The sequence below is a fragment of the Chelonia mydas genome, chromosome 8, assembly GCF_015237465.2.
Source record: "Chelonia mydas isolate rCheMyd1 chromosome 8, rCheMyd1.pri.v2, whole genome shotgun sequence".
Lineage (NCBI taxonomy): Eukaryota > Metazoa > Chordata > Testudines > Cheloniidae > Chelonia > Chelonia mydas.
Window position 1 is genome coordinate 44,767,873 of NC_057854.1, and position 23,542 is coordinate 44,791,414.

The 23,542-nt window shown below is 45.8% G+C and overlaps 2 protein-coding genes across 12 annotated transcripts in view; both read right to left on the bottom strand.

The window, feature by feature from the left end:
* The window catches only part of LOC119566955, a 37,250-nt gene extending 32,677 nt beyond the window's left edge, over positions 1–4,573 (bottom strand). The window contains exon 1 of the mRNA XM_043552744.1: positions 4,185–4,573. Coding sequence (XP_043408679.1) covers positions 4,185–4,334 — 150 coding nt within the window. The 5' untranslated portion in view covers positions 4,335–4,573. The remainder of the gene's footprint in view (positions 1–4,184) is intronic.
* Positions 4,574–5,747: 1,174 nt separating this feature from the next.
* DNM3 (dynamin 3) overlaps positions 5,748–23,542 on the bottom strand; it is a 311,515-nt gene continuing 293,720 nt past the window's right edge. For 5 of the 11 annotated variants that reach the window (XM_043553166.1, XM_037906972.2, XM_037906971.2 and 2 more), the window contains one exon: positions 13,258–13,718. In XM_043553166.1, coding sequence (XP_043409101.1) covers positions 13,649–13,718 — 70 coding nt within the window. In that variant the 3' untranslated portion in view covers positions 13,258–13,648. Of the gene's footprint in view, positions 5,915–7,934; positions 9,633–13,257; positions 13,719–23,542 lie in introns of those variants that run through there. The other 6 variants (XM_043553169.1, XM_043553167.1, XM_043553165.1 and 3 more) reach the window with 4 other exon arrangements.

Sequence of the window (23,542 nt, forward strand, 5' to 3'; positions counted from 1 at the left end):
ACCAAACTCCCATTGATTTCAATAGGACTTAGGCACCTATAGACCTTTGTGGATCTGGCCCTACTGGTCATCTCAGTGCATGGGGGTTAGCATGTTCTGTGTCTTCTAGGAAACAAGTAACTGATTGCTGCATTCCCAGCACCTCAGGTGCTCTGGGTGATATCATGTATCCTGCCAAGGTTGAAATGTCATGGTGAAGGCAATATCTCACTTGTGAGTATTTAATGAAAGAGGGACAGCCAAGGTTTAAAAACACACATTCCAAGCTCACGATGAGCGGCACACTTGCCAGACCTACATAATTAGTGACCAGGATGATATTTTACAGTTGTAGTTCTCACTAGTTCCCTATAAGCAGATTTCCAAAAGATCTGTTGTGGAATTGTCAACTCCTCGCTCCACAGAGATGGCCTGTCATGCTTTGGGCTAATGACATCATATAACAGTGCCATTCAGCACCGAAGCCTGGAGTCTGCCCAGGGGGAAAAGGTAAGGCAGGTCAGACACAGATTCCCCTGATTTCTAGCAGTCGCTGAAGTGAACCGAATGGTGGATGCCCCTCACTTGTAGGCCCATTCCCTACTGTGCTCGAAGCCATGCTAACTGTCCCCAGGTTTGCTTGTTGTTAGCAGCGCTCTTGCACACTTCCCTGACAAGTACAAACAAGTTAGACAAGTTACAAACTGTATTAGAAACAGATGCCAAAAACGCTCTGTGGAGGTACATTTCTGGTACGGTTTCAACTGTAGCATGACCCAGGCTGTAATCCACACACCCAACATCAGGGACAATGGTGGAAGTTCCCCCCATTCTTTTCCTGTGCAGAGCATCCAAACCCAGGAATCATGCATGCTGGGGTTTTCAGGCTGGGGAAAGGGGAGGACTATGTACCAGGGTGCCAGAACGGGGGGGAAGAGTGCCCTCCCACTTTTGGGGGGACGAGGCAGCACGGGAGTGGGGCCTTGGAGGAAGAGGTGGTATGGGGGAGGGGTTTTGGGGGAAGAGGCAATGCAAGGGCAAGGGCTTGGGGAGAAGGGGCGGTGCAGGGGTGAGACCTCAGGGAGCAGTGTGGGGGCTGGGCCACAGTTTGGGCACATCTGGCCCTGCCACTTTTAGGGCACTTCCACCACTCCTGCTATGTACTCTGGCCCAAATCCATTACAGTGGATGTTAGACACCGCCATATCTTTGAGGATCTGGTCCCCTATGACTAGAGCACTTGGGGCCAGAGTTACTCACTTATGGCCAGTTACTTGTGTGACTGGAAGTACCAGGAACGGGAGGGGGTGATCCAGCTAATTCAGTCATGCACAGACCAGCAGGTCCAGTTCAAAACAGCAGGTTTCCCCCTTTCTCTGTGCAGGGAATGGATGCTCTAAACTTTCAGCAAGCGTAGAGCAGCACGGCCTAACTAGGGAGACAAGTCCACAGCCTTGAGAAGCCTGGCCCTGGAGTGACTGCTCAGTTATTAGCGTGTGTGCCTCTCCCTACATTTTCTGCTAATTGGAAATGAGTGATAAGATTAGTGCTCAGTGCAAGTGTGACAGACGCCGGGGTCTCATCTATTCTGAGGTAAAAGTTGATTGGATTGCCTTGAAGTTGTACCAGATATACAACAGTTTGCACAACGGCGCCTAGATGCTACAATGATGAGCGCATAATAAATGGTTGGGCAGGCAGAACAGTTCTCCTAGGCACTTTACTGGGGGCATCAGTTTGTTGCAGTGACTGGGATGAAGTCTTTAGCTCATGTAAATCAACTGAACTAGTGCAGTTTATTAAGATTTGTCCTGAGTATAGCTGACAAGCCAGGAGCAGTAAGCCAGGTCGGGCAGTCCCTCTAATTCAATTGCAATGCTGGCTCATGTTTGGAATTTTCCCAAAAGCCTGGGATCCTAGCAACACTGTTGGACCCTATGAGTTAGGAAAAGCTTGATTCACAAACGGACTGGTGTGATCACAGGTAGAAAGTATCTGTGGATGGATATGTCAAAACAGTGCTGTCAAAAACAGCATTGGTAAATGAACCCACAATGCTGTTGCTAGGACATGCGAGGCAAGACGCCAGTACACAGAAGCAAAGGCACTTCCCCGACAAGCATATGCATACCCAAAGGACAATGGGAAATGACTGAAGAGTATATGGGGCAATGAGCAGCAGAAAGGTTTCCTACCTTCATTGGTGTTTTCTGCATCTCTTGAGTTTATAGTTAACGCTGCTTGGACTGTTGGATGCACAGGCCTACCTCTGGAGATTCTAGCTGCTTTCTACAATGAGGTTTCCCAGTAGCACCCTCTCACCAGATTAATGGCGTATCCATAAATAGTTGGGTTTTTCCCACTCAGATGTGTGTGATATTTTGGCACACATTGTTACATACCAGAAAATCATGGCTCACGAGTGGCTGAAAACAGTCATGTGATGTGTTAGTAAGTTTCAATTGTTGACCTCCATGGACATCAACAATCCTGAGATCCAGAACACTGTTAACCAATTGGATTTCATATGCAAATATGTGCCTCCGGATTGGCTCAGCTGTCAATAACAGTTTTCCTTCAACTCCTACTATAGACACAAATGCGGCTCATAATTGGCTCACTGGAATGCCATATTGGTGTTTTCACTGCTTTTAATTTCCCCTCTCCTTTGAATGATAGATTAAAGAATGTGTTACATTTAAATACATGTCCAAAAAATATATATGTTCAAATATGTTTGAGTGGCAATGCCCAACATACAGTATGTAACAATCCATACTATTAACTTCAGGTTTTGCTCAACAGTAAAAATGATTGTCCTTTGAGGATATGTTGACATTACTGAACTACATGCTAATTGGGTGGAGTTCTCTGCCCTGTGTGATGCAAGAGGTCAGAGTAGGTAATCAAAATGCATCTTCTGGCCTGAAAAATCTATGGGAGAACTGATGCATGGCCAGGTTACATGACTTGCCCGAGGCCATACCACGAGTCAGTAGCAAAACTGGGCTAGAACCCAGGAATCCTGACACCAACTCCCATGTCCTGGCTGATGGTCAATATCTTCTTCCTTCTTTCCAGTTCATTGAAATGGGTAAGCTCTTAAGAACAAAAACCACAGTAGATCAAACCAGAAGTCCATCAAGTCCATTGTGTTGTCTCCAACAGTAGCTAGTACCAGATACTTCAGAAGCAGGTATAACACCCCCGTAACAATCTGTTATCATAAGGCTCCCATGGAATAGGTTCTTCCCATACACCAGGCAGGCAGTGGTTGGCTTATGGCTTGAAGCATGAGCATTAACAGCCTTCATACATTTTGTTCCTAGATAGCATAACAGCTTATGCAGTTGTTCTTATTTGTACAAAGGCTCATCACGTCTAGCACAGCTAGTGCCCCGCTGCACCCAATGTCTATTTTATTGGCTTCTGGACCCGAGGGTGTGCTGACTGATGCAGAGGGGAGACAGATGACAGGTGGGGCTAGTTGCAAGGACAAGGAAGGGGGGGGCAGCAGCTACATTTGTGCGGGGGTGGACCTGATGTGGGTAGGATCTCCAGAGACAGCCCCCCAGTCAATGAATTGCAGCATCTGCAGGGGGAAGCAGGGAGAGGAGCCCAGAGGAAGCCCCGAGGTGGGCGGGGGGGAAACCACATCAACCATCTTTTCCTCATTGCTGCTTTGTTTGCTCATCCCAGATCACTCCAGCTGGTGGAATGGGGTTTTCCCAGGGCAGAGCTGATCTGGTCAGGGTAGGGCCTGGAAGACAAGCAGCCTTCATGAGGCTTGGCCTTCTCGTATTTGCACTTTAAACGGGCTGTGAAGGACTGAGGAGCAAGCAGCAGCACAACCTTCTGCCTCTTGGTGAGATCCCCCATGACTCTAGGCTCAGTAGCCTGTTAGAGCCAGCCCTGTAAATGCCTATGCCTTTCTTGAATCCCACTGAGCTCTCTGACGCAGTATCTTCTGGCAGTTCCCTCTCCCCACCCTACTGTGATCCCTACCCTTTGGATATTAGAGCTCACTGGGAACTGCCTGGCCAGGAAGGTAACGAGTTGTGTCACTCTCTCCTTTTGGGAGCCTGAAGAGAGGAGCGCTGTTCCTGGATGCTGGGGGAACATTCCCCTTTCACTACACTTTTTCAGCTCTAGCAATATCTTGGTCAATATGAATGTGATACAGGTCAAGCAGGAATGACACTTACCTGGGGGCTCTTTTCTCTCGTATGAGTTGCTGCGTTTGTTTCCTTCACTCTTACCAGGAGATGAGCACTTCCCCTTTGGTCCTTATTTGCTCCCTTTCCCACTACCAAAAGGGCAGGTTTGTTTAAGGAGAAGCAACAACCTACACCCATTCAGAGGCAATTGTCTCCAACCCCACTCTACAGCTCATCAAGAGCCATCTGGAGTTAACTGATGCAGGGGTGGATAATTAGCAGTTCTGAGGAAGTAAGAGCCCTACAGAGCTGAGTGAGGCATGGCACAGGTCTGGGAAAGCCTCCATGGTGTAAGAGCCAATCTACACTAGGAAGTTAAGCCCAACAATAGTTGTGAGGTTTGGTCCCCGCAAACTGGTGCTTCAGACAACTAGTGCAGGCAGGACAAAGCTGTATTCAGTGCCATTACCACCATTCTTCTTGAGTACACTTTCTGCCACAGTGCCAAGAGTGGGTGTGGCTTGTTCACACGAGCAGTTACAGCTGGTTCCCGCCCTAATTCTGGGGTGATAAGCATTATCTACGTGTGAGGTTTTCAGCAGATGATGCCCAGTGTTACTGACACTGCTATAACTCCGCTGGAGGAAGCCATGGTATAGATGAGGCTCCCTCAGTGACCAGTGTCTAACAGCCTATCATCTGGAGACCCGGAGCAGGCCTGAATGTCAGTGTGAGACACCGGGGGTGCATTAGGGCTTTTGCTTAGAAAAACGAGTGGAAAAATTCCAGTTCATTGATCACTGTATGGGATTATCGATGGACAGATAGCAGTAGACTGTATTACTGTCACAGTCTCTGATTAGCTGGCAACTACCTCTTTTATAATGTCTACAAAAGACGTTCATCTGCTCTCTGCATTCTTGTGCCGCCATGAACCCTTCTGAGCCACAATCTCATGGTGTGTGAGCATGGGCGGCGGGTGGAGCCCCCCTTCAGGGAGGCTAGCCCCCAACTTCCCCCCTTCCACCCATGGCCCCCGCCATGGCCAGAGCCCCCCGACCCGCCTCATGGCTGAAGCCCCCCTCCCCTCTGCCAGAGGAGCCCCAGGCCAATTCCTCTCCCCAGACCCCAAGCAGTCCTGGGGAAAAGCGTCTCACTCTCCTCCTGAAGAAGCTTTTGATACGCCCCATGCAGTTCTGAGGCAGCTGAGGAGGCAGTGTGCGCTAATCAGCTTCCTGGGTTCATAAGTAATCTCTCTGGAGTCCAGGGAGATTACTGATGAACCTGGGAAGCTGAGTAGCACATACCGCCTCCTCAGCTGCCTTGGAACCTGCATGGGGCATAATAAAGCAAAAACATCCCCCACCAAACCCCGCAACCAGGGGTCAGTCGGCTTGAATTAAAGTATTATACCTGCCGCCCATGCATGTGAGATCTCCAGACAGCCTTCATGGAACCTAGCAGCACATCTCTTCTCTGCTGTATCCCATTGCTGATCAGAAAGGATAGCAAGTGCTTCAGCAGACTCCAAAGAGTTGCTCGCATGGGGTGTATCTAAGAAACATGGTTACGTCTCTTCATTAGCAAACCAGCACACATAAAACAATCTATGTCCAGAAGTTTGATTTATTCTTGACATCTGAAAACAAAATCTTTCATTTACAGCCTACTGCAAATTAAAGGTAATTTGGCCAAAGCGAACACCGATTGTGTTTAATATAAAGGAGGTGAAATGTTTATGTTAGGATGATCTTCCAGGAACTGCTGGAGGAAGCCGTCTAAATAAAAGACAAAAAAAGAACCCCAAATTCATTTGGTTGTGGGGGTAAGGGGGGAAGGATTTTAAAAAAGATTAAAATACATTATCATGGCACATAAACAAACTTGCAAGAAGAAAGCTGGTTAAGATAAAAAGGTCCACAACATGCACTGTGAGGGGGAAAGCCAGACTAAGAACTGCGATGTTAGCATTAGCCCGAATTCTCAAACCAGCCTCCCCATCTATCAGCAGTATTTCTTATCTACCCTACCGGCTCCGTGGAACTAGGCGAGTCCAGTTCTAAGTATGGAGATTGCTGGTTAGAGGTTTTCTGATTTTCTTGTGGTAGATAACATTCGTAGGAGGGGCTTCACTCCAGCCAGCCTTGAAGTTTGTGCCCTTTGCAGAGATGCAGTGCTCACCCTGCTGTCAGAGAGGTCAAGGACACAGTCCATTTCATCTCAGCATAAAAGGCACTTCTCAATGGGGGAAGCTTCAAGAACATCTTGTGGGATTCTGATGGAACTAGATATGGTAAAACCACATGGGTTACTACCCTGGACACTAACTTAGAACATAAGAATGGCCACACGGGGTCAGATCAAAGGTCAATCTAGCCCAGTATCCTGTCTTCCGACACTGGCCAATGCCAGATGCCCCAGAGGGAATGAAGAGAACAGGTAATCATCAAGTGATCCATCCCCTGTCGCCCATTCCCAGCTTCTGGCAAACAGAGGCTAGGGACACCATCCCTGCCCATCCTGGCTAATAACCATTGATGGACCTATCCTCCATGAATTTATCTAGTTCTTTTTTGAACCCTGTTATAGTCTTGGCCTTCACAACATCCTCTGTCAAAGAGTTCCACAGGTCGCCTGTGAGTTGTGTGAAGAAACACTTCCTTTTGTTCGTTTTAAACCTGCTCTCTATTAATTTCATTTGATGACCCCTAGTCCTTGTGTTATGAGAAGGAGTAAATAACACTTCCTTATTTACTTTCTCCACACCAGTCATGATTTTGTAGACTTCCATCATATCCCCCTTAGTTGTCTCTTTTCCAAGTTGAAAAGTCCCAGTCTTATTAATCTCTCCTCATATGGAAGCCGTTCCATACCCCTACTCATTTTGTTGCCCTTTTTCAAACCTTTCCCAATTCCAATATATACTTTTTGAGATGAGGCAACCACATCTGCACGCAGTATTCAAGATGTAGGTGTACCATGGATTTATAAGAGAGGCAATATGATATTTTCTGTCTCATTATCTATCCCTTTCTTAATGATTCCAAACGTTCTGTTCACTTTTTTGACTGCCGCTGCACACTGAGTGGATGTTTTCAGAGAACTATCCACAGTGACTCCAAGATCTCTTTCTTGAGTGGTAACAGCTCATTTAGACCCCATTATTTTATATGTATAGTTGGGATTATGTTTTCCAATGTGCATTCATAGAATCATAGAATATCAGGGTTGGAAGGGACCTCAGGAGGTCATCTAGTCCAACCCCCTGCTCAAAGCAGGACCAATCCCCAATCAAATCATCCCAGCCAGGGCTTTGTCAAGCCTGACCTTAAAAACTTCTAAGGAAGGAGATTCTACCACCTCCCTAGGTAACGCATTCCAGTGTTTCACCACCCTCCTAGTGAAAAAGTTTTTCCTAATATCCAACCTAAACCTCCCCCACTGCAACTTGAGACCATTACTCCTTGTCTTGTCCTCTTCTACCACTGAGAATAGTCTAGAACCATCCTCTCTGGAACCACCTCTCAGGTAGTTGAAAGCAGCTATCAAATCCCCCCTCATTCTTCTCTTCTGCAGACTAAACAATCCCAGTTCCCTCAGCCTCTCCTCATAAGTCATGTGTTCCAGACCCCTAATCATTTTTGTTGCCCTTCGCTGGACTCTCTCCAATTTATCCACATCCTTCTTGTAGTGTGGGGCCCAAAACTGGACACAGTACTCCAGATGAGGCCTCACCAATGTCGAATAGAGGGGAACGATCACGTCCCTCGATCTGCTCGCTATGCCCCTACTTATACATCCCAAAATGCCATTGGCCTTCTTGGCAACAAGGGCACACTGCTGACTCATATCCAGCTTCTCGTCCACTGTCACCCCCAGGTCCTTTTCCGCAGAACCCTAGTGAAATTCATTTCGTTACTTTGCATTATGACATGTACTATATTTGAGATGGAATGTCCCTAAAAAAGCCACTCAAAGCTCTCTGGGTCACAGCAGTGCATTCAGAGGAATCTCTGATAAATTGGAATGGGTCTATAATGATGAAGATAGTTATCCTTCGATCGCAGGGAAGCCTCTGTAATGGGGGAAGGCTAAAGTTGGGTGAAGGAAGTATTATTAAACTACTGCCAAAGCTGATCAGAAATGATCAGCAACGTGCTGGATCTCTGCATGGCTTGCAGCACGCTGGGGAGATGAGTTGCGCATCATGAGGAGAAGCTTGCAGTGCTTTCAGCACGTGCTGACGTGAAGTCTCTTGGATCTGTAGTGTATTAAAGACAGGGCATGTGGGGGAAGACGAGTTTCTATTGAGATGTTTGTGTGAGTACAAAAGACATTCACAGCCATTAAGACCACTTAAGAAATATCCACAAGGGTTACAGCAAAACTGCTGTAAATTCTGACAGGCATTTTTTAACTTCTCTGCTGCTGTAATCATCCCACTTTTGGTTTCTCCAGCACCTATCAAAGTACAGCTTCTGAGTGATGCCTCCAACTGAGCCAGTGATTCAGTAACTGAGCTCCTGATCTAAGGAGCTGTCATGCTTTTACTGTTTGTTTTGTTGTAGAAACCATTTCTTCTCTCAGCACTGAGTAGTTGGACGGTACTAACTTGGAAGGGGGAACCTAGATATGTTCTGACACATCTGAACATACAGACTCACTCCTTCAGGCTGAAATTCCCTGAGGCACAGAGCCAGCGGACGCACTATTCCAGTCCCATGCAAGCCCGTGAGTATTCGTGCTGTCCTGCAGCTCAGCGATGAATTTCACTCAGAATGTCTAATTTTAGTGCCAGTTTCTAGTCATTCACCCAAGTTTCTAGCACCCTGCTGTGCTCTTATTCCCCCAGAACTGTGGCAGACTCAGTTAATACTGGAATCTCCCTTTGGATTGCTCTTCTCTCATCTCCCCTTTCAAGGAGCAGCATATCTAGAGCTTCCACCTACTGATCAAAACTCCGACACTCACCACCTTGGTAAATCCCCATCAGTAATGCCAGAAGGTGAGCTCTTCAAAAGAAGACAAAACAGACTGAAGGAATGTAGCATGATCATGTTGAAAGACAGGCGAGGCTCTCGACCACATCCAGAAAGTAACAAACACCCAGCCAATATTTACCTTTATTTCAGGTTCAGAAATGCAGTGCGACATTTTTACAGCCGGTGTATGAGACCTTCGGTAATGACTGAGGATTCAGAGATCCAGTCACAGTGTGCAAAAATCCATGCCAGTAATCATTTACATACTGCAAAACCAATGGCAGGTGTTGTGGCTCATATTAACGAGGCAATTAACATACAGAGCAACATTCAGAGAGAATCTGAGCACTTGCTCCTCACAAAACGACGCCACTGTGTACATCATTCTGGAAAAGTAGAGAGGGATAAAACACAAACCGGGAACAAAACAAACAGCCGGCAACATGGAACAAATCACATATCAAGCAAGTGCGTTGGACTCTCTGGACGGGAGAAGCCATCTGTATCCACTCGCCTGGAGATAAAGCAAGAGGAAAGACAGGCAGAGTGATATTCATTTACAAAAAGAAGCTGTTCTACTGTGTTACATGCAGAGTACGGCACAGGGGGGGATCAAAGACAAAAGCAGGACATGAGCCTCATGTAAAACCAATGCAGAGGGTGAAACACCTCACCAATACCATCAGTGCAAAACAGGTCTGCATTCAATTGAGTGGTCTTCAGTTCTTAAGACAAATAGATCTATCTAATAATCTCTCTGTACTGTATGCACATAGTTTTAAATAGAGGCTTGCAATATCGAGTATAATATTTTCTATGTTCTAGTATAACACAAGATGGCATTATACAAAACACACACATCTCTCCTAATAGAACAGAAGTCTCTTTTAGAAGAGGCTTATTCAGAAAGTGCAATAAGACAGGCAATGAAGTAAATACATATTTACTATAGCTAAGCCTTCCTTTTCATTTCACAGACACTCCTTGTCTTAGGAAGGTGTAGGGTTACAGACTGAGAGCTACTTATGACACAAGCAGGCACATTACACCTCTTCAGCAAGGTCAACCATGACTTTGCAAGGCACAATACACTATCCATGCTAAGAGCTAGGCTTCGCCTAAACAAAATAATGGATGAGCACCAGCCTGAAGCCAAACTAGAAGTGGTCATCCAACCACATGGACACTGCTCACTAAGGAATGGAATGGAGATTGGAGATCACTAACATGAGAAGTCCTTGATCCATCTTTCCACACACACAGCCAGACAAACTCCCCCAGCCCTTCATTCCTATTAAGCTAACTGCAGGAAGAGAATCATCCTCTACAGTCAGTCTTCTGAGCTTTTCTAGAGACAGTCTAATGAAGGGTGAACAGTCCCTGGCTGTGTGTCTGGGATATGGGATCTCAGGCTTAGCACGCCATTGTCTGTGGAGGGAAAGGCTACCTTTCTCAGTCAGCCACTCCCCTACTGGAAGATCTAGGCAGAAGTACTGGCGAGTTGCCCAGCTGTCCTTCCAGCGCGGAGTGAGCTGCTACCAGGAATGTTTCTGGTAAGAGCTTGGGGGGGGAGGGGGGGAGGAGGAACTAAACGTAATCAGGGTGAGTAGGAATGAAGAGTGCAGTTCCACAGATTGCCATGCTGACAAACATGAACTATGATTATAAGATGAATCTGTATCAGCTGGCGGTAGACTTTTTTGGTAAAGTATTTAGAATTGCTTTTTCTTGAGAAACGTAGTTTACTCTGAAAAATGCATAACTATCAACTTAAGGTAAAATTATCAGAGTATGTGGATTTGCACTTGAGGCTGATTAATGCGCACATATTTAAATGCTGTGCTTCCTTCCAGAATAGTTTTGTATTGTTTATATTTTGAGATCACTGATGAAAGAATACTCTTTATTTTGGGTCAGATTTAAGGTTGCTGCACTGTGATGAAATATGCATTTCTTAGTGACTGATAAAAACGAGCCCAATTCTCTTCACCTTTTGTAGCCATTTACTTCAGTGCAAACTGTGTGTCAGATGCTATCCCATTCTGATTTCTTTATACCCACTTTGCACTGAAGTAAATGACTACAAAAATACAGGGCAATTGAGAATTAGGCCCAATATGTTATGGGCCTGATTCTGATCTCGGTTATGCAGAATTTACTCTGCTGTAACTCCAATGACTTCAGTGGAGTTCCTATAGATTGACAACAGCATACATGAACTCAGAATCAGGCAATCTGTGGGCAGTTTAAGATTTATCCACAAAAAAAATTATTAATAACTTGGCTTAACTTCAGTCTATTTTCTTTAAAATGTAGCTGTCTCAAGCAGATTTAACTAGACACTTTCTCCTGTGCTTTTTGAAAAAAAAAATTCAATTTTTTTTGCCAAATCAGTTTCCAAAGTCAAAGTTAAAAGGGTGCTAAAATAGGGCTTTATAATAGAAGTTGGTTGCAAATTAAAACTTGGAGATAATAAATACAGAAGTTTTGCCTGTAAAGCGTACACCTACTGGTATAGTACCATATAAATACCTATAATAAATAACATGTTACATATTAAATTACAGAATACTAAAGAGTGGAAAGCATAGAAACATCATTGAAATGTAATCTTTTACTTTCCCATAATTCAAAACAGCACAACTGAATTTAGAAGGTGCAATTTCTTTTTACTTTAAAGATGATTTTATAAGTTTGTTGTTCAGTATTTTAGCATGTTCTTCAAATTAACATTGGCCATTTTAGCAATTCACTAAGATCAGCAACGTGTCAAAGTCCATCTTTGCAGTGCTTAAAACACTGACCTCTAGACTCTACAGGTGCGTGTGCCGAGTATAAGGCTGACAGGAAATTAAACTAATATAAAAATCACGCTGCTTTCCCAAGTTAAACTCTCTTATGTAGCAGAAACACAATTTGCTTCAGTGGTGGACACAGCTATTATTTAAATCAACAGTCTGGGAATATTTAACAGGCAAAATTCCCACTGGTTGCGGTTCTGACAGGATCCCTCCCAACCACTGAAATACTGTGTACTGTAGCACCACATACAGCTTCAATACATGAATTCATTAGACTGATTCATTACAGTGATGGCCGTCATAACCACCAACTGCCTTCCCTTAGGAACTGTAACTATAATAAACTAACAACAAATACTTTCTGAAGACATCAGGCCAAATTAGTTTAATTCTGTCCACTTCATTTGTTGTACACCAGGGAGGGAAATTTCCTGATCTATTTAAAATGGCAAGTTAACTAGTTAAGATAAAGCTTTTTGTAAACAACAACAAACAATAGGACCCTTGAAAATGAACAGCTGTTAAAATAACACATCTCCAGGATATATAGCTGATCACTTCTCACTTGTTTTAGTTGGATAAAGGGACTATCATACCAAGCCACAGGGGATTTCAATGAATGAAAATGCAAAATCTTTACACAGTGTAATTTTGTCTGAGGGTTTTAATAATGGTTGAAAAGAGAGATCAGCTTCAACCAAAATCCTTGATCCAAACAGCACTCACTACCGAGAAAGCTCAGATCCAAATTCAGATCTGAACTCTGTGACTTTGGTCAAAATATCATTCAAATAGTGGGTAAGGAATTGGTGGCTCAGTTACAGACATTCACATATCCAATCTGTTCCAGTTTCTCACACTGAAATGCCAAATATACCACCCACTTACTCCAGACTCTGACACCTTACTCATGGTGTGTTATGTTTACACTCATGCTCCCATCGAGTTTGGTAGGAATGCTCATGTGAGGAAATACTACCCAGTGTGAGCAAGGGGATCAGAATCTGGCTCTTACCAGTTACTAAAAGAGAAGACTGACTGCCCCTTGGCCTGTAAAGAGGGACACAAAGAGCAGAGCCCATCACACTATATATGGCCTTATTTTCCTTTGCAACGTCCTTCATAAACTAGAGGCTTCTGATGTTGAGAAATTATAGTGAAAGTAACCATCCAGCAGGCTTGTGAAAGAGACATGAGGACATGTGTAATTATGGGGCGTTCAGGAGATTTTAATTACAGACAACATTGTTTCTCTCAGCCCAGTTGGCATTTAAGGAAGGAAATGTGTATAACTATAATCCCAAATTATAGGAAGCCTTTCTTTAAACAATCTGACGCAGAAACCTGGAAGCTACTTATAAAAACAAGATGTCCCTTTGAAATGGGGAAGAGGCAAACTCTAAGCACTCGGTCAACACAACACACAATACAGCAAGCCCCTGTTTGATTGTATAGAACTGGGAACACTCAAGTGCCTGCATTAATATATATGTCAATATACTAGCTAAGAAATCAGCTGTTTGCAAGAGGGAAAGTCAAGGCATCACAGACCTTCCCATGACATTTCAGACCTCATAAGCAATACAGAACGGACAGAGTATATTAGTAAAATCGGTTACTTGCCTACAGATGTCCATACATGCGACTATACCTTGGTTATTGCAACAGTTATCAAGCGAGTTGCTTCCATACATTTGGTTAGCAATTAATGACATGCCAGAAACTTCACTTAATCTAACAGGGATGAATCTAACGGACGAATTACAGTGGGTCGTGTGGGTGAAGGGGGTGGTCTTCGGCTAGAGAGAGAAAGAGAGAAAAAGAGAAAGAGGAAACAAGCAGAAACACTGAGTATGAATCTGTAACCTTTTCACTGCTGCAAAATTTTGCTATTGCTGCGTTACCATGCACATGCAGCTATATGTCGCATTTCTACTTCCAATTACAATGGAACAGGACAGCCCATAAGCATTTGCAATAGGTAAGAAGGTAAAATGTTCACTGAACAGCTCCATGGTGCAGTACAGATACTCCCTCTGGAACGGCCAGTTTGTTCTCTGTTTAAAAGGTTCAGAGGTCGATTGGTCAGATGTCCCTCCCAGCTTAGAAAGGCACAGAATGGAATTAGAGCCAAGTTTTCAAAAGTGGCTGTGGATTGCGATGCCCAATTTGAGGAATCTTGGGCCTGATTTCCAGAAGGTGTTGTGAACGCGAAGCTCCCATTTGCTTCAATTAGAGCTTAGAAGCAACTTTTGAAAATACTGGCCTTCGCAACTAAAACTGGGATCATTAGCTTGTTAGCTCCCAGTTCTCCTGCAGTAACGTGGCAAGAATGGTGAGCCGGGAAAAGACTACTGATGGGTTCAATGTCACAGGGCCCAGTGAGGCCAAGACCTGTTCGCTTCTTGACTTAAGAAGTTTTGGTGGGAATCATAAGTACGAGACCGTGTGTGAACGCAGATACATATCAGTCTGGAGCTCAAGTATAGCTCAGTCCTTCACTAGAAGGGACATTTTCTCCTTTTACTGCTGTTGTGCTTAACTTTAACCACATTTAACCCCACTGAAGTGAATAAGCTACTCCCATGGAGTAACTGAAGCATGTGCGTAGGTCTACATGTTCATGACTGCCCTTATGAAATGAATGATTCTGCTTCCAAGGCATTTCATGCCACTGCATTCCCCCTAGTGGCTAGCTCACTCGTAGGTCTAGTTCCAATGCAGGATGAAGTTTCTCTTACTTGAACGCAATGGGAGCACTTGTGTAAAGACAGGTTTCAGAGTAACAGCCGTGTTAGTCTGTATCCGCAAAAATAAAAGGAGTACTTGTGGCACCTTAGAGAGTAACAAATTTATTTGAGCATAAGCTTTTCTGAGCTACAGCTCACTTCATCGGATGCATTCAGTGGAAAATACAGTGGGGAGATTTATATACACAGAGAACATGAAACAATGGGTGTTACCATACACACTGTAAGGAGAGTGATCAGGTAAGGTAAGCTATTACCAGCAGGAGAGCCCGGGGGGGGGGGGAACCTTTTGTAGTGATAGTGATCTCTCACAGATCTTGGGAGACAGGCCAGTCCTTGCTTACAGACAGCCCCCCAACTTGAAGCAAATACTCACCAGCAACCACACACCACCCAACAGAACCACTAACCCAGGAACCTATCCTTGCAACAAAGCCCGTTGCCAACTGTGTCCACATATCTATTCAGGGGACACCATCATAGGGCCTAATCACATCAGCCACACTATCAGAGGCTCGTTCACCTGCACATCTACCAATGTGATATATGCCATCATGTGCCAGCAATGCCCCTCTGCCATGTACATTGGTCAAACTGGACAGTCTCTACGTAAAAGAATAAATGGACACAAATCAGACGTCAAGAATTATAACATTCAAAAACCAGTCGGAGAACACTCCAATCTCTTTGGTCACTCGATTACAGACCTAAAAGTGGCAATTCTTCAACAAAAAAACTTCAGAAACAGACTCCAATGAGAGACTGCTGAATTGGAATTAATTTGCAAACTGGATACAATTAACTTAGGCTTGAATAAAAACTGGGAGTGGATGGGTCATTACACAAAGTAAAACTATTTCCCCACGTTTATTTTGCCCTTCCCCCCACCCCCCCACCCCACTGTTCCTCAGACATTCTTGTCAATTGCTGGAAATGGTCCACCTCGATTATCACTACAAAAGGTTTCCCCCCCCGGCCCCGCTCTCCTGCTGGTAATAGCTCACCTTACCTGATCGCTCTAGTTACAGTGTGTATGGTAACACCCATTGTTTCACGTTCTCTGTGTATATAAATCTCCCCATTGTATTTTCCACTGAATGCATCCGATGAAGTGAGCTGTAGCTCACGAAACCTTATACTCAGATAAATTTGTTAATCTCTGAGGTGCCACAAGTACTCCTTTTCTTCTTGTATAAAGAGTTTGTGCTGATCTGGGAGTCATTTGGAGCTGGCTGCAGACTTCAAAAGTTCCCTGTGCTCTTCTCCTAGGGGTTTCTGAAGATTTTGTTCCTTCTTGTGGATTGGGGTGGGCCAAGCTATTACACACTCAGGGCCACCTGGGAGGGAATGAATCTAGTGAATAAAGTGCAAGGACAAAATCACTCAGTAGCTTTGCATTCTCCAGCAATAATTTGATTGGCTGAGAATGTCACTAAAACTAAGACAGGTCAGCATGTGGCGCGTGCGAATGCCTAGAGAGATCATCTCCATTCCAAGTTTAACCATGCCAGGGCGCAGTTCCTTGGAACGGTTAGTGGTGTCCATGTTTGTGTGGATGGGACAACATGGTTGTAAAGCAATGACAGGAGATCATAGTGCAAAAATGTGCTGTAAGATGATTCCCTAGAATGGGTCTATTTGTATTGTTTAATAGTATAAACAAAAATCAATTGGCAAATGGACCCCCTCCCCCCGTCTTGCCATGCCAGACAGCCGGACACTGGCACAGTTCAGCTTGCAGATGGCTCCTCTTATTTCCCTGCTGCCACACCCAGCTCTCTTCTAGTTTTGTTTACATGTTCTGATTATTCGGCACAGCCAATCAGCTTTCTTTGCTTGTTGCTTAGCTCTCTCCAGCAGGGTTTTTATGCCGCATTTTATTACACTACATTCTGCCCCTTCCCCAACTCGTAAAGGGTGGTTTTGCTCCCCATTTTATTAAGCAGGAAATGTCAATTATTCCTTTATTTTTTAATTCAACCCAGACCACCACATGTCTGCGTAAAGGCTGGGCAGAATAAGAGTTTGGGTTTTTTTTGCAGTTTTGATGATCAATTTTGTTTTTTATTTTTTCTGATTTTTATTTTACAGTTGTGGAAAATTCCATGGGGTGGGGTAGGGCAGTTGTTGAAATTTACATGGGGTGGAGCATGGCAGTGCTGACAGCTGGCCTGTAGGGGGCTCCCAGCACTGAGAGCAGGACTGCAGGGGGCTCCCCACACCACGGCCGAGGGGCTCGAGATATGAGGGAACAAGGTGTGGGGTGGGCTGCAGTCCTGGTGCAGCAGAGATCCCCATCCAAGACTGCAAGGTGAAGGATGAGCCCTCAGCTGCAAGGTGCTGCTGAATGGTTCCAGCTCAGGGACAGCACCCACTCCTGACTGGTGAGTGAGTGAATGAATGGGGACATGTCAGCAGTGCTGCAGGTGCGAGGTGCAAGAATGATTGGGGTCCTGGAGGGACAGAGCAGAGACCCTCAGACAGGGTCCACAGTGTGCCTTTGTTGCCAAGAAGGCTAATGGCATATTGGGCTGCATTAGTAGGAGCACTGCCAGCAGATCAAGGGAAGTGATTATTTCCCTCTCTTCGGCACTGGTGAGGCCACATCTGGAGTATTGTGTCCAGTTTTGGGCCCCCTCTTACAGAAAGGATGTGGACAAATTGGAGACAGTCCAGCGGAGGGCAACGAAAATGATTAGGGGGCTAGGGCACATGACTTATGAGGAGAGGCTGAGGGAACTGGGCTTATTTAGTCTGCAGAAGAGAAGGATGAGGGGGGATTTGATAGGAGCCTTCAACTACCTGAAGGGGGGTTCCAAAGAGGATGGAGCTCAGCTGTTCTCAGTGGTGGCAGATGACAGAACAAGAAGCAGTGGTCTCAAGTTGCAGTGGGGAAGGTCTAGGTTGGATATTAGGACAAACTATTTCACTAGGAGGGTGGTGAAGCACTGGAATGGGTTACCTAGGGAGGTGATGGAATCTCCATCCTTAGAGGTTTTTAAGGCCCGGCTTGACAAAACCTTGGCTGGGATGATTTAGTTGAGGTTGGTCCTGCTTTGAGCAGGGGTTTGGACTAGATGACCTCCTGAGGTCTCTTCCAACCCTAATCTTCTATGATTCTATGACAGGGCCGTGAAGAGGATGAGACCCCGGCCATAGGAGAGGCCATCCTTGTAGCTGAATAGCTCCTGCTCAGGGACGGAGCCAGTGATGAGCTGCCAAAATCTTAACAACGCGTTCCCTCCTCACCCCACGAGGGGGTCGTTGCCCACCCCTGCCCCCCGGGACTCCTGCCCTATCCAACCCCCTGTGTTCCTTGATGCCCCCCCCAGGACCCCTGCCCCATCCACCTCCCTCCCCTGTCCCCTGACTGCCCCCAGAACCAGGCAGGAGGGTCTCGTGGGCCACCGTAGTGGGTGCCCACCCCACCCCTAAGAGCCAGAGGGACCTGCTGGGGAGCGAGGTGGGGAGTCCCGGAGGTGCTTACCTGGGGAGTCCCTCTGGCTCCTAGGGGCGGGGGAGCGTAGCTAGGGGGGAACAGGGTGAACGGCCGCTCCCCCACTGATCACATCAAAAGTGGCGCCTTAGGAGCCGACTCCGTGGGTGCTCCGGGCTGGAGCACCCAAGGGGAAAATTTGGCGGGTGCAGAGCACCCACCGGCAGCTCCCCACCCCGCACCCGGCCCCAGCTCACCTCCACTCCTCCTCCGCCTCCTCCCCTGAATGTGCCGCCCCGCTCTGCTTCTCCGCCCCCTCCCCTGGCTTCCCGCGAATCAGCTGTTCACGCAGGAAGCCGGGGCGGGCTGAGAAGCAGGCGGCGGCTTCCCACTTAGGCCGAGGGTGGTGAAGGTGAGCTGGGGTGGGGAGCAGTTCCCATGCGCCTTCCCCCCCGGTTACCTGGTGTGGCGCGGGCGGCCCTCCTCGTGCCCCGCCCACCCCAGCTCACCTCCACCTCCACGGGCCTGAGCGGGAAGCTGCGGCCTGCTTCTCAGCCTGCCCCAGCTTCCCATGCGAACAGCTGATTCGCGGGAAGCCAGGTGTGGGGCTGGAGAAGCAGAGCGGGGTGGCGCGTTCGGGGAGGAGGCGGAGGCGAGCTGGGGAGCTGCCGGTGGGTGCTCTGCACCCACCAAATTTTCCCCTTGGGTGCTCCAGGACTGGAGCACCCATGGAGTTGGCGCCTAAGGCGCCACTTTTGGCCAGTCAAATTTAGAAGCCCTTTTAGAACCGGTTGTCCCTCATGGAACAACTGGTTCTAAAAGGGCTTCTAAATTTAACAACCGGTTCTAGCAAACCGGTGCAAACCGGCTCCAGCTCACCACTGGACGGAGCCATTCAGCAGCAGAGTGGCCTCCCTGCGGCCAGGGGCTCGTCGTCCTCCTCCTCGTTGCAGTTCTGGCTGGGGGGCTCTGCTCTCATGAGATCCCAGCCTTTCCCGTACCTTGTGCCTGCAGGGTTTGGGGGTCACTGGTCTCGTGGCCGTGCAAGGAGCCCTCTGAATTGAGGCTGTCAGGGGAGTGATCTCTGCAGGCATAAAGTGTGGGGAAGGCTGTAGTCCTGGTGGGGCAGAGCAGAGACCTCCAGCCAGGACTGTGAGGAGGAGCCCAAACCACCAGCTGCTGTGGAGGCCACCCCACTGCCGAATGGCTCTGTCACCAGGCAGGTGTCATTCGGCAGCGGGGTGGCCTCCCCTGCAGCCCGGCAGTCATCGCCTTGTTTGCGGCCCCCGCTAAGGGTCTCTGCTCTGCCCCGCCAGGACCCCAGCCTTCCTTACACCATATCGATGTAAGTCGAACCCTGCCAAGCCAGTCTGTATAGCTGCTCTGAGAGAGGGCTGGAGTGCGGTCTGAGCACAAGAACCTTGAGTTCTAAATCCATTGCTAGCAGTGACGCCATTAATGCCCAGTGAGCAAGTCACAACCTCTCTGACTGCTTCCCTACCTCACAGGGGGGACTTTTGGGATAAATGGGCCCAATTCTGCTTCTACTGAACCTAATGTGAGTTTTGCCAATGACCTCACTGGAAGCTGGCCTCCTGGCACTAAAAGTGCTTTGAAGATAAAAAGCATGAGTGTTAGTATTTTTTGAACTGGGACTCAATATTTGAAGCACGTTTATGCTTGAAAAGCTTTGTTTTGTTTTAAGTGTAGCTTGTATTTCAATACACTGCCCTGTGGAGAAATGAGAATCTTAATCCCTAACACACAACACAAAGGGGGCAGACTCCAATTGATATCCTAGTGGAAATCAACAAGCTAAAATAAAATCCCTAAACAGCAATTTCTTCATGGTGTATTTTTCTAATAGAAGAATGCTACTCAGCTAGCTTCAGTGTTAGTTTGTTAGCTCAGATTACAAAATTGGTAGTTTTGTAAAGAACCACTTGTAAGGCTCTGCATTTGTGCTGGATTACATTAAACTGTTCCTTTGTTGAAGTACATCATGTTGCATTGTTTAGTGCTTACTGAAAACACCAACTAATGTGTGTACAATTTACAAACAAGAGAGAATTCATACAGCTTCTTCATAGTAAATGTGAAAGATAAGACCAGCAATGTATCTCAGCACAAACTTGAACGATACAGTACATTGAATCCAAATATCATACTTCCAAATTCTTGTGTTCAAATTTACATTTAGACTAGGTTGGTCAGAAACTAGATGGCACAGTAAGATAGAGGCCTGAGTTTCAATTTGGTTTCGGTTTCAGTGAAATTAGTTTGGTTGTCTTGTTCTACACCCCGTTTATATACACTAAAGCGCTACATAGCCTTATTCCTTCCACGACTGTCCTACAATGCAGTGCTCCCCCCTAGCGAAGTCCCTCTGGTTCCACAAGCCACTGAACATAGCAGTTATGCGAGGCAACTCCTAGTCTAGCAGCCTCCCAGAGGCAGGGAACCTGAATGCTGGCATCTGTAGCTTTTGTTCCTGATGCCAGCATGCACTATAGAGAGAGGACCAGATGCTCATCTGGTGTAAACTGCCCTAGCTCTATTGACTGCGGTGGAGCTACAAAGATTTACACCAGTTGAAGAGGGAGGGAGGGAAAAGGGCAGGCCTGGAAGCTGCTGATCACTAGGCTTGGAAGGATTAGATTTTTAATCAGGAAAAGTTGGTAAATGTTGATTTCCCCAGACACACACAAACCAAAGAAAAATTATTTCCGTCAATAATAACAGAAATGTACAGATGGGCAAAGTAAGGAAAATGCTGTTTGAGAACTTCAGAGTTTGAGTAAAGGAAACTCAGTTGAGTTATTTTGTACATGTCGACATGGGATGCTGACATTTCTGTTTTGACGGTTTTAACGTTTTGAATCTCAGCACGTACTGTCAGTGAATAATTACCCTCTGACCCCGCACATAATTTCCCACAACTGTGAAAATTTACATAGATAAAAATGCTTAAAAATAAATATCAATATAATCCATCAACATGATAAAAAAAACAATCTAATTCTGCTAAGCCTACCTATCACTCACCCAGATTTCCTTGGCCGGGGGCATAGCGAGTGTAGGCCCACTTTTTGGCTTTCAGTAGGTTTTCACCTTCTTAGTTTGAAGGAATCTGGACTGCTAGCACAGGAGGACAGGCCTGCAACACAGGCCTTCTTTCCTCTTCCCTCACTTTAGGCCTGGAGCTTACAATGGAAGGAATTTCAGCAATCGGTTACACTGGTGTAACGGAGCAGAGAGCCAGGTCCTGGATTATTCCTGGTAAATACAGCTGGCTGAGCCCATAGGATCATCTTTCTTAAGGCCACCTTCTTATTTCAGTCGGACTAAATCAGCTGAAAAATAAAGTTCTGAGGAAACAATGGGTTTCAGCCTGTAAAAATCCCTGGTTTTTTAGTGTGAAGTGTGAGCAAAGGTTACACAAATGTTCCCTTAAAACTACAGCGATCTATAGACTACAACCAGCAGCAGGGGGAGCTGTAATCTTCTGAACTCATTCAGATCAAAAGAAAATTAGAGAAAAACAAACCCAAACGATCTGTGCGCTGTGCTAGCTGCCATGTCAATGAGTAAATATGTGACTAAGTCCAATTAAATGTTTAGTCTGAAGCCAAGAGATGATATTGGTAGAGACAGCAGAGCCCACAGTTTTTCTGCTTTCATCAGACTCTCTCATATTCTGGGACTGGATTCACTGCGTTAGCTGTTCACAGGGTCCAAAAGGTTGATTTCTGGGCAGATTCAGAATCAGACAGTCCTTTTAGATAAAAATGTCATTTCTACAGTGATTCCTATTTAGCTGTTGCCTCAAATCTTTTCACTGAAGTTTCAACTTTTGGGGCAGACCTCCAGAACCTGGCCCCCTTTAGCTAATGGCCTGCTGGGTCCATTTTTTGAAAGGGAAATGCTGTGTTTGTAAAAGTTATTGCTAAAGGAGCAGGGGAGCATACGTTCCTAGGATTGAGTAAACGAGTCTGCAGAAAGAATCAGAACTTCTAACTAGCATACATTAAGCAGAACATAAAGAATTTACCAATGAAATCCTATTTAATAACTCCCTGATGTTTCTGGAGTGACTCCTCCTTTGAAGATTTCAGTGGGGTTTTATACGAGGGCTTAACTTCTACTTCCACCCAAAAATTAAAAAATAAAAAAGGTTTATTTTATTTTTAATCTAAAGAGCACACGGTATTTTTTTTCAGTTTTAAGAGAGCTCCGAATAGCTTTAGCTAGACAAATGCAGAGCAAAAGTCACTAAATAAAGCAAGTCTAGACTTAAAACTCGATCAGAACCATATGGGAACTCTTCAAGCATCTGCCTTTTCAGAACTGCTATCATTCTAGAGACATAGTCCACAAAATATGCTTTCAGTGAAGCATAGCTGTAATTACAGTGGGAGGCCCTGCTTTAAGATCATCGCTGGACTACGAAGAAAAGCCAGGATAGTTCTAAATAACAGGCTTTTATTTCCACTTACATCTTATATTCACGTCTGTCCATGACCATCACAGAGCACTTACAAAAGTGGATGCATTTTACAATACATTCCTGTTGGTCTGGAGGTGTAAACAGCTTTTTATTTACTTTTTTCTATAAAATTGGCAAGTGTTCATTATATTCCCGGCCTCTTGGGCTCAGACTACACTGTGATTGGAAACCGTGTTCACACCTTTTTAGAAAGAAAATATTGAAACAGTTCTTCAGCCAGGTTTCACTGGTAATGTGGATTCAAGTCTCTTTGTGGACCAGGCTTATTTTAGACTGTAAAGTGGAAAGAGGTTAGACAGATTTTTTTTCTTTAGGTGGGGAACAAAAGTCACTTCTTCTATAAGTCACTATATTCAATCTGTTAGGGGGAACTGAAAGCCATTTTCCCAGGCTTGTCCTAATTGAGAGACAGTCCTAGCATCCTTGCCTGTTTTACTGAAAAGAAGATTTTCTCCCTGTTTAATAAAACCCTGGGATGTCTCCACAGCCAGAGATTCCTCTCCTGTTTTCCCAGTTCACACATCAGCATCTCCACTTCTCAGACGCTCCCTCCTGGCCCCTGCCAAAGCTGCAGAAAGGAACAACAGCAACAGTGGTGGTTCTGGGCCTGCAGTTCAGAAGCAAGAGGACCTCTGGGGGGAGGAGGTCAGCAGGGAAGAGAGAAGAGACTTGGGACTGGGGAAAAAGAATACAAGAGACCAGAAAAGATGGAAAGAGGATGATGAAGGACGATGCAGATGAAAGGAGCAAGGAATAGGGCAGGACTTGAAGCCCAGGGGCAGAAGAAGAACAAGAAGAGGAGAGCAGAGACAATAGAGGGAGTGAAAATCACCACAAAATGATGGGGGAAGGAGAATGTAATTGGCACACAGATGGATAAACACATTTAGGGCTAGTCTGTCCCTAGTCCCAATAGGATCGCCCAAGTCA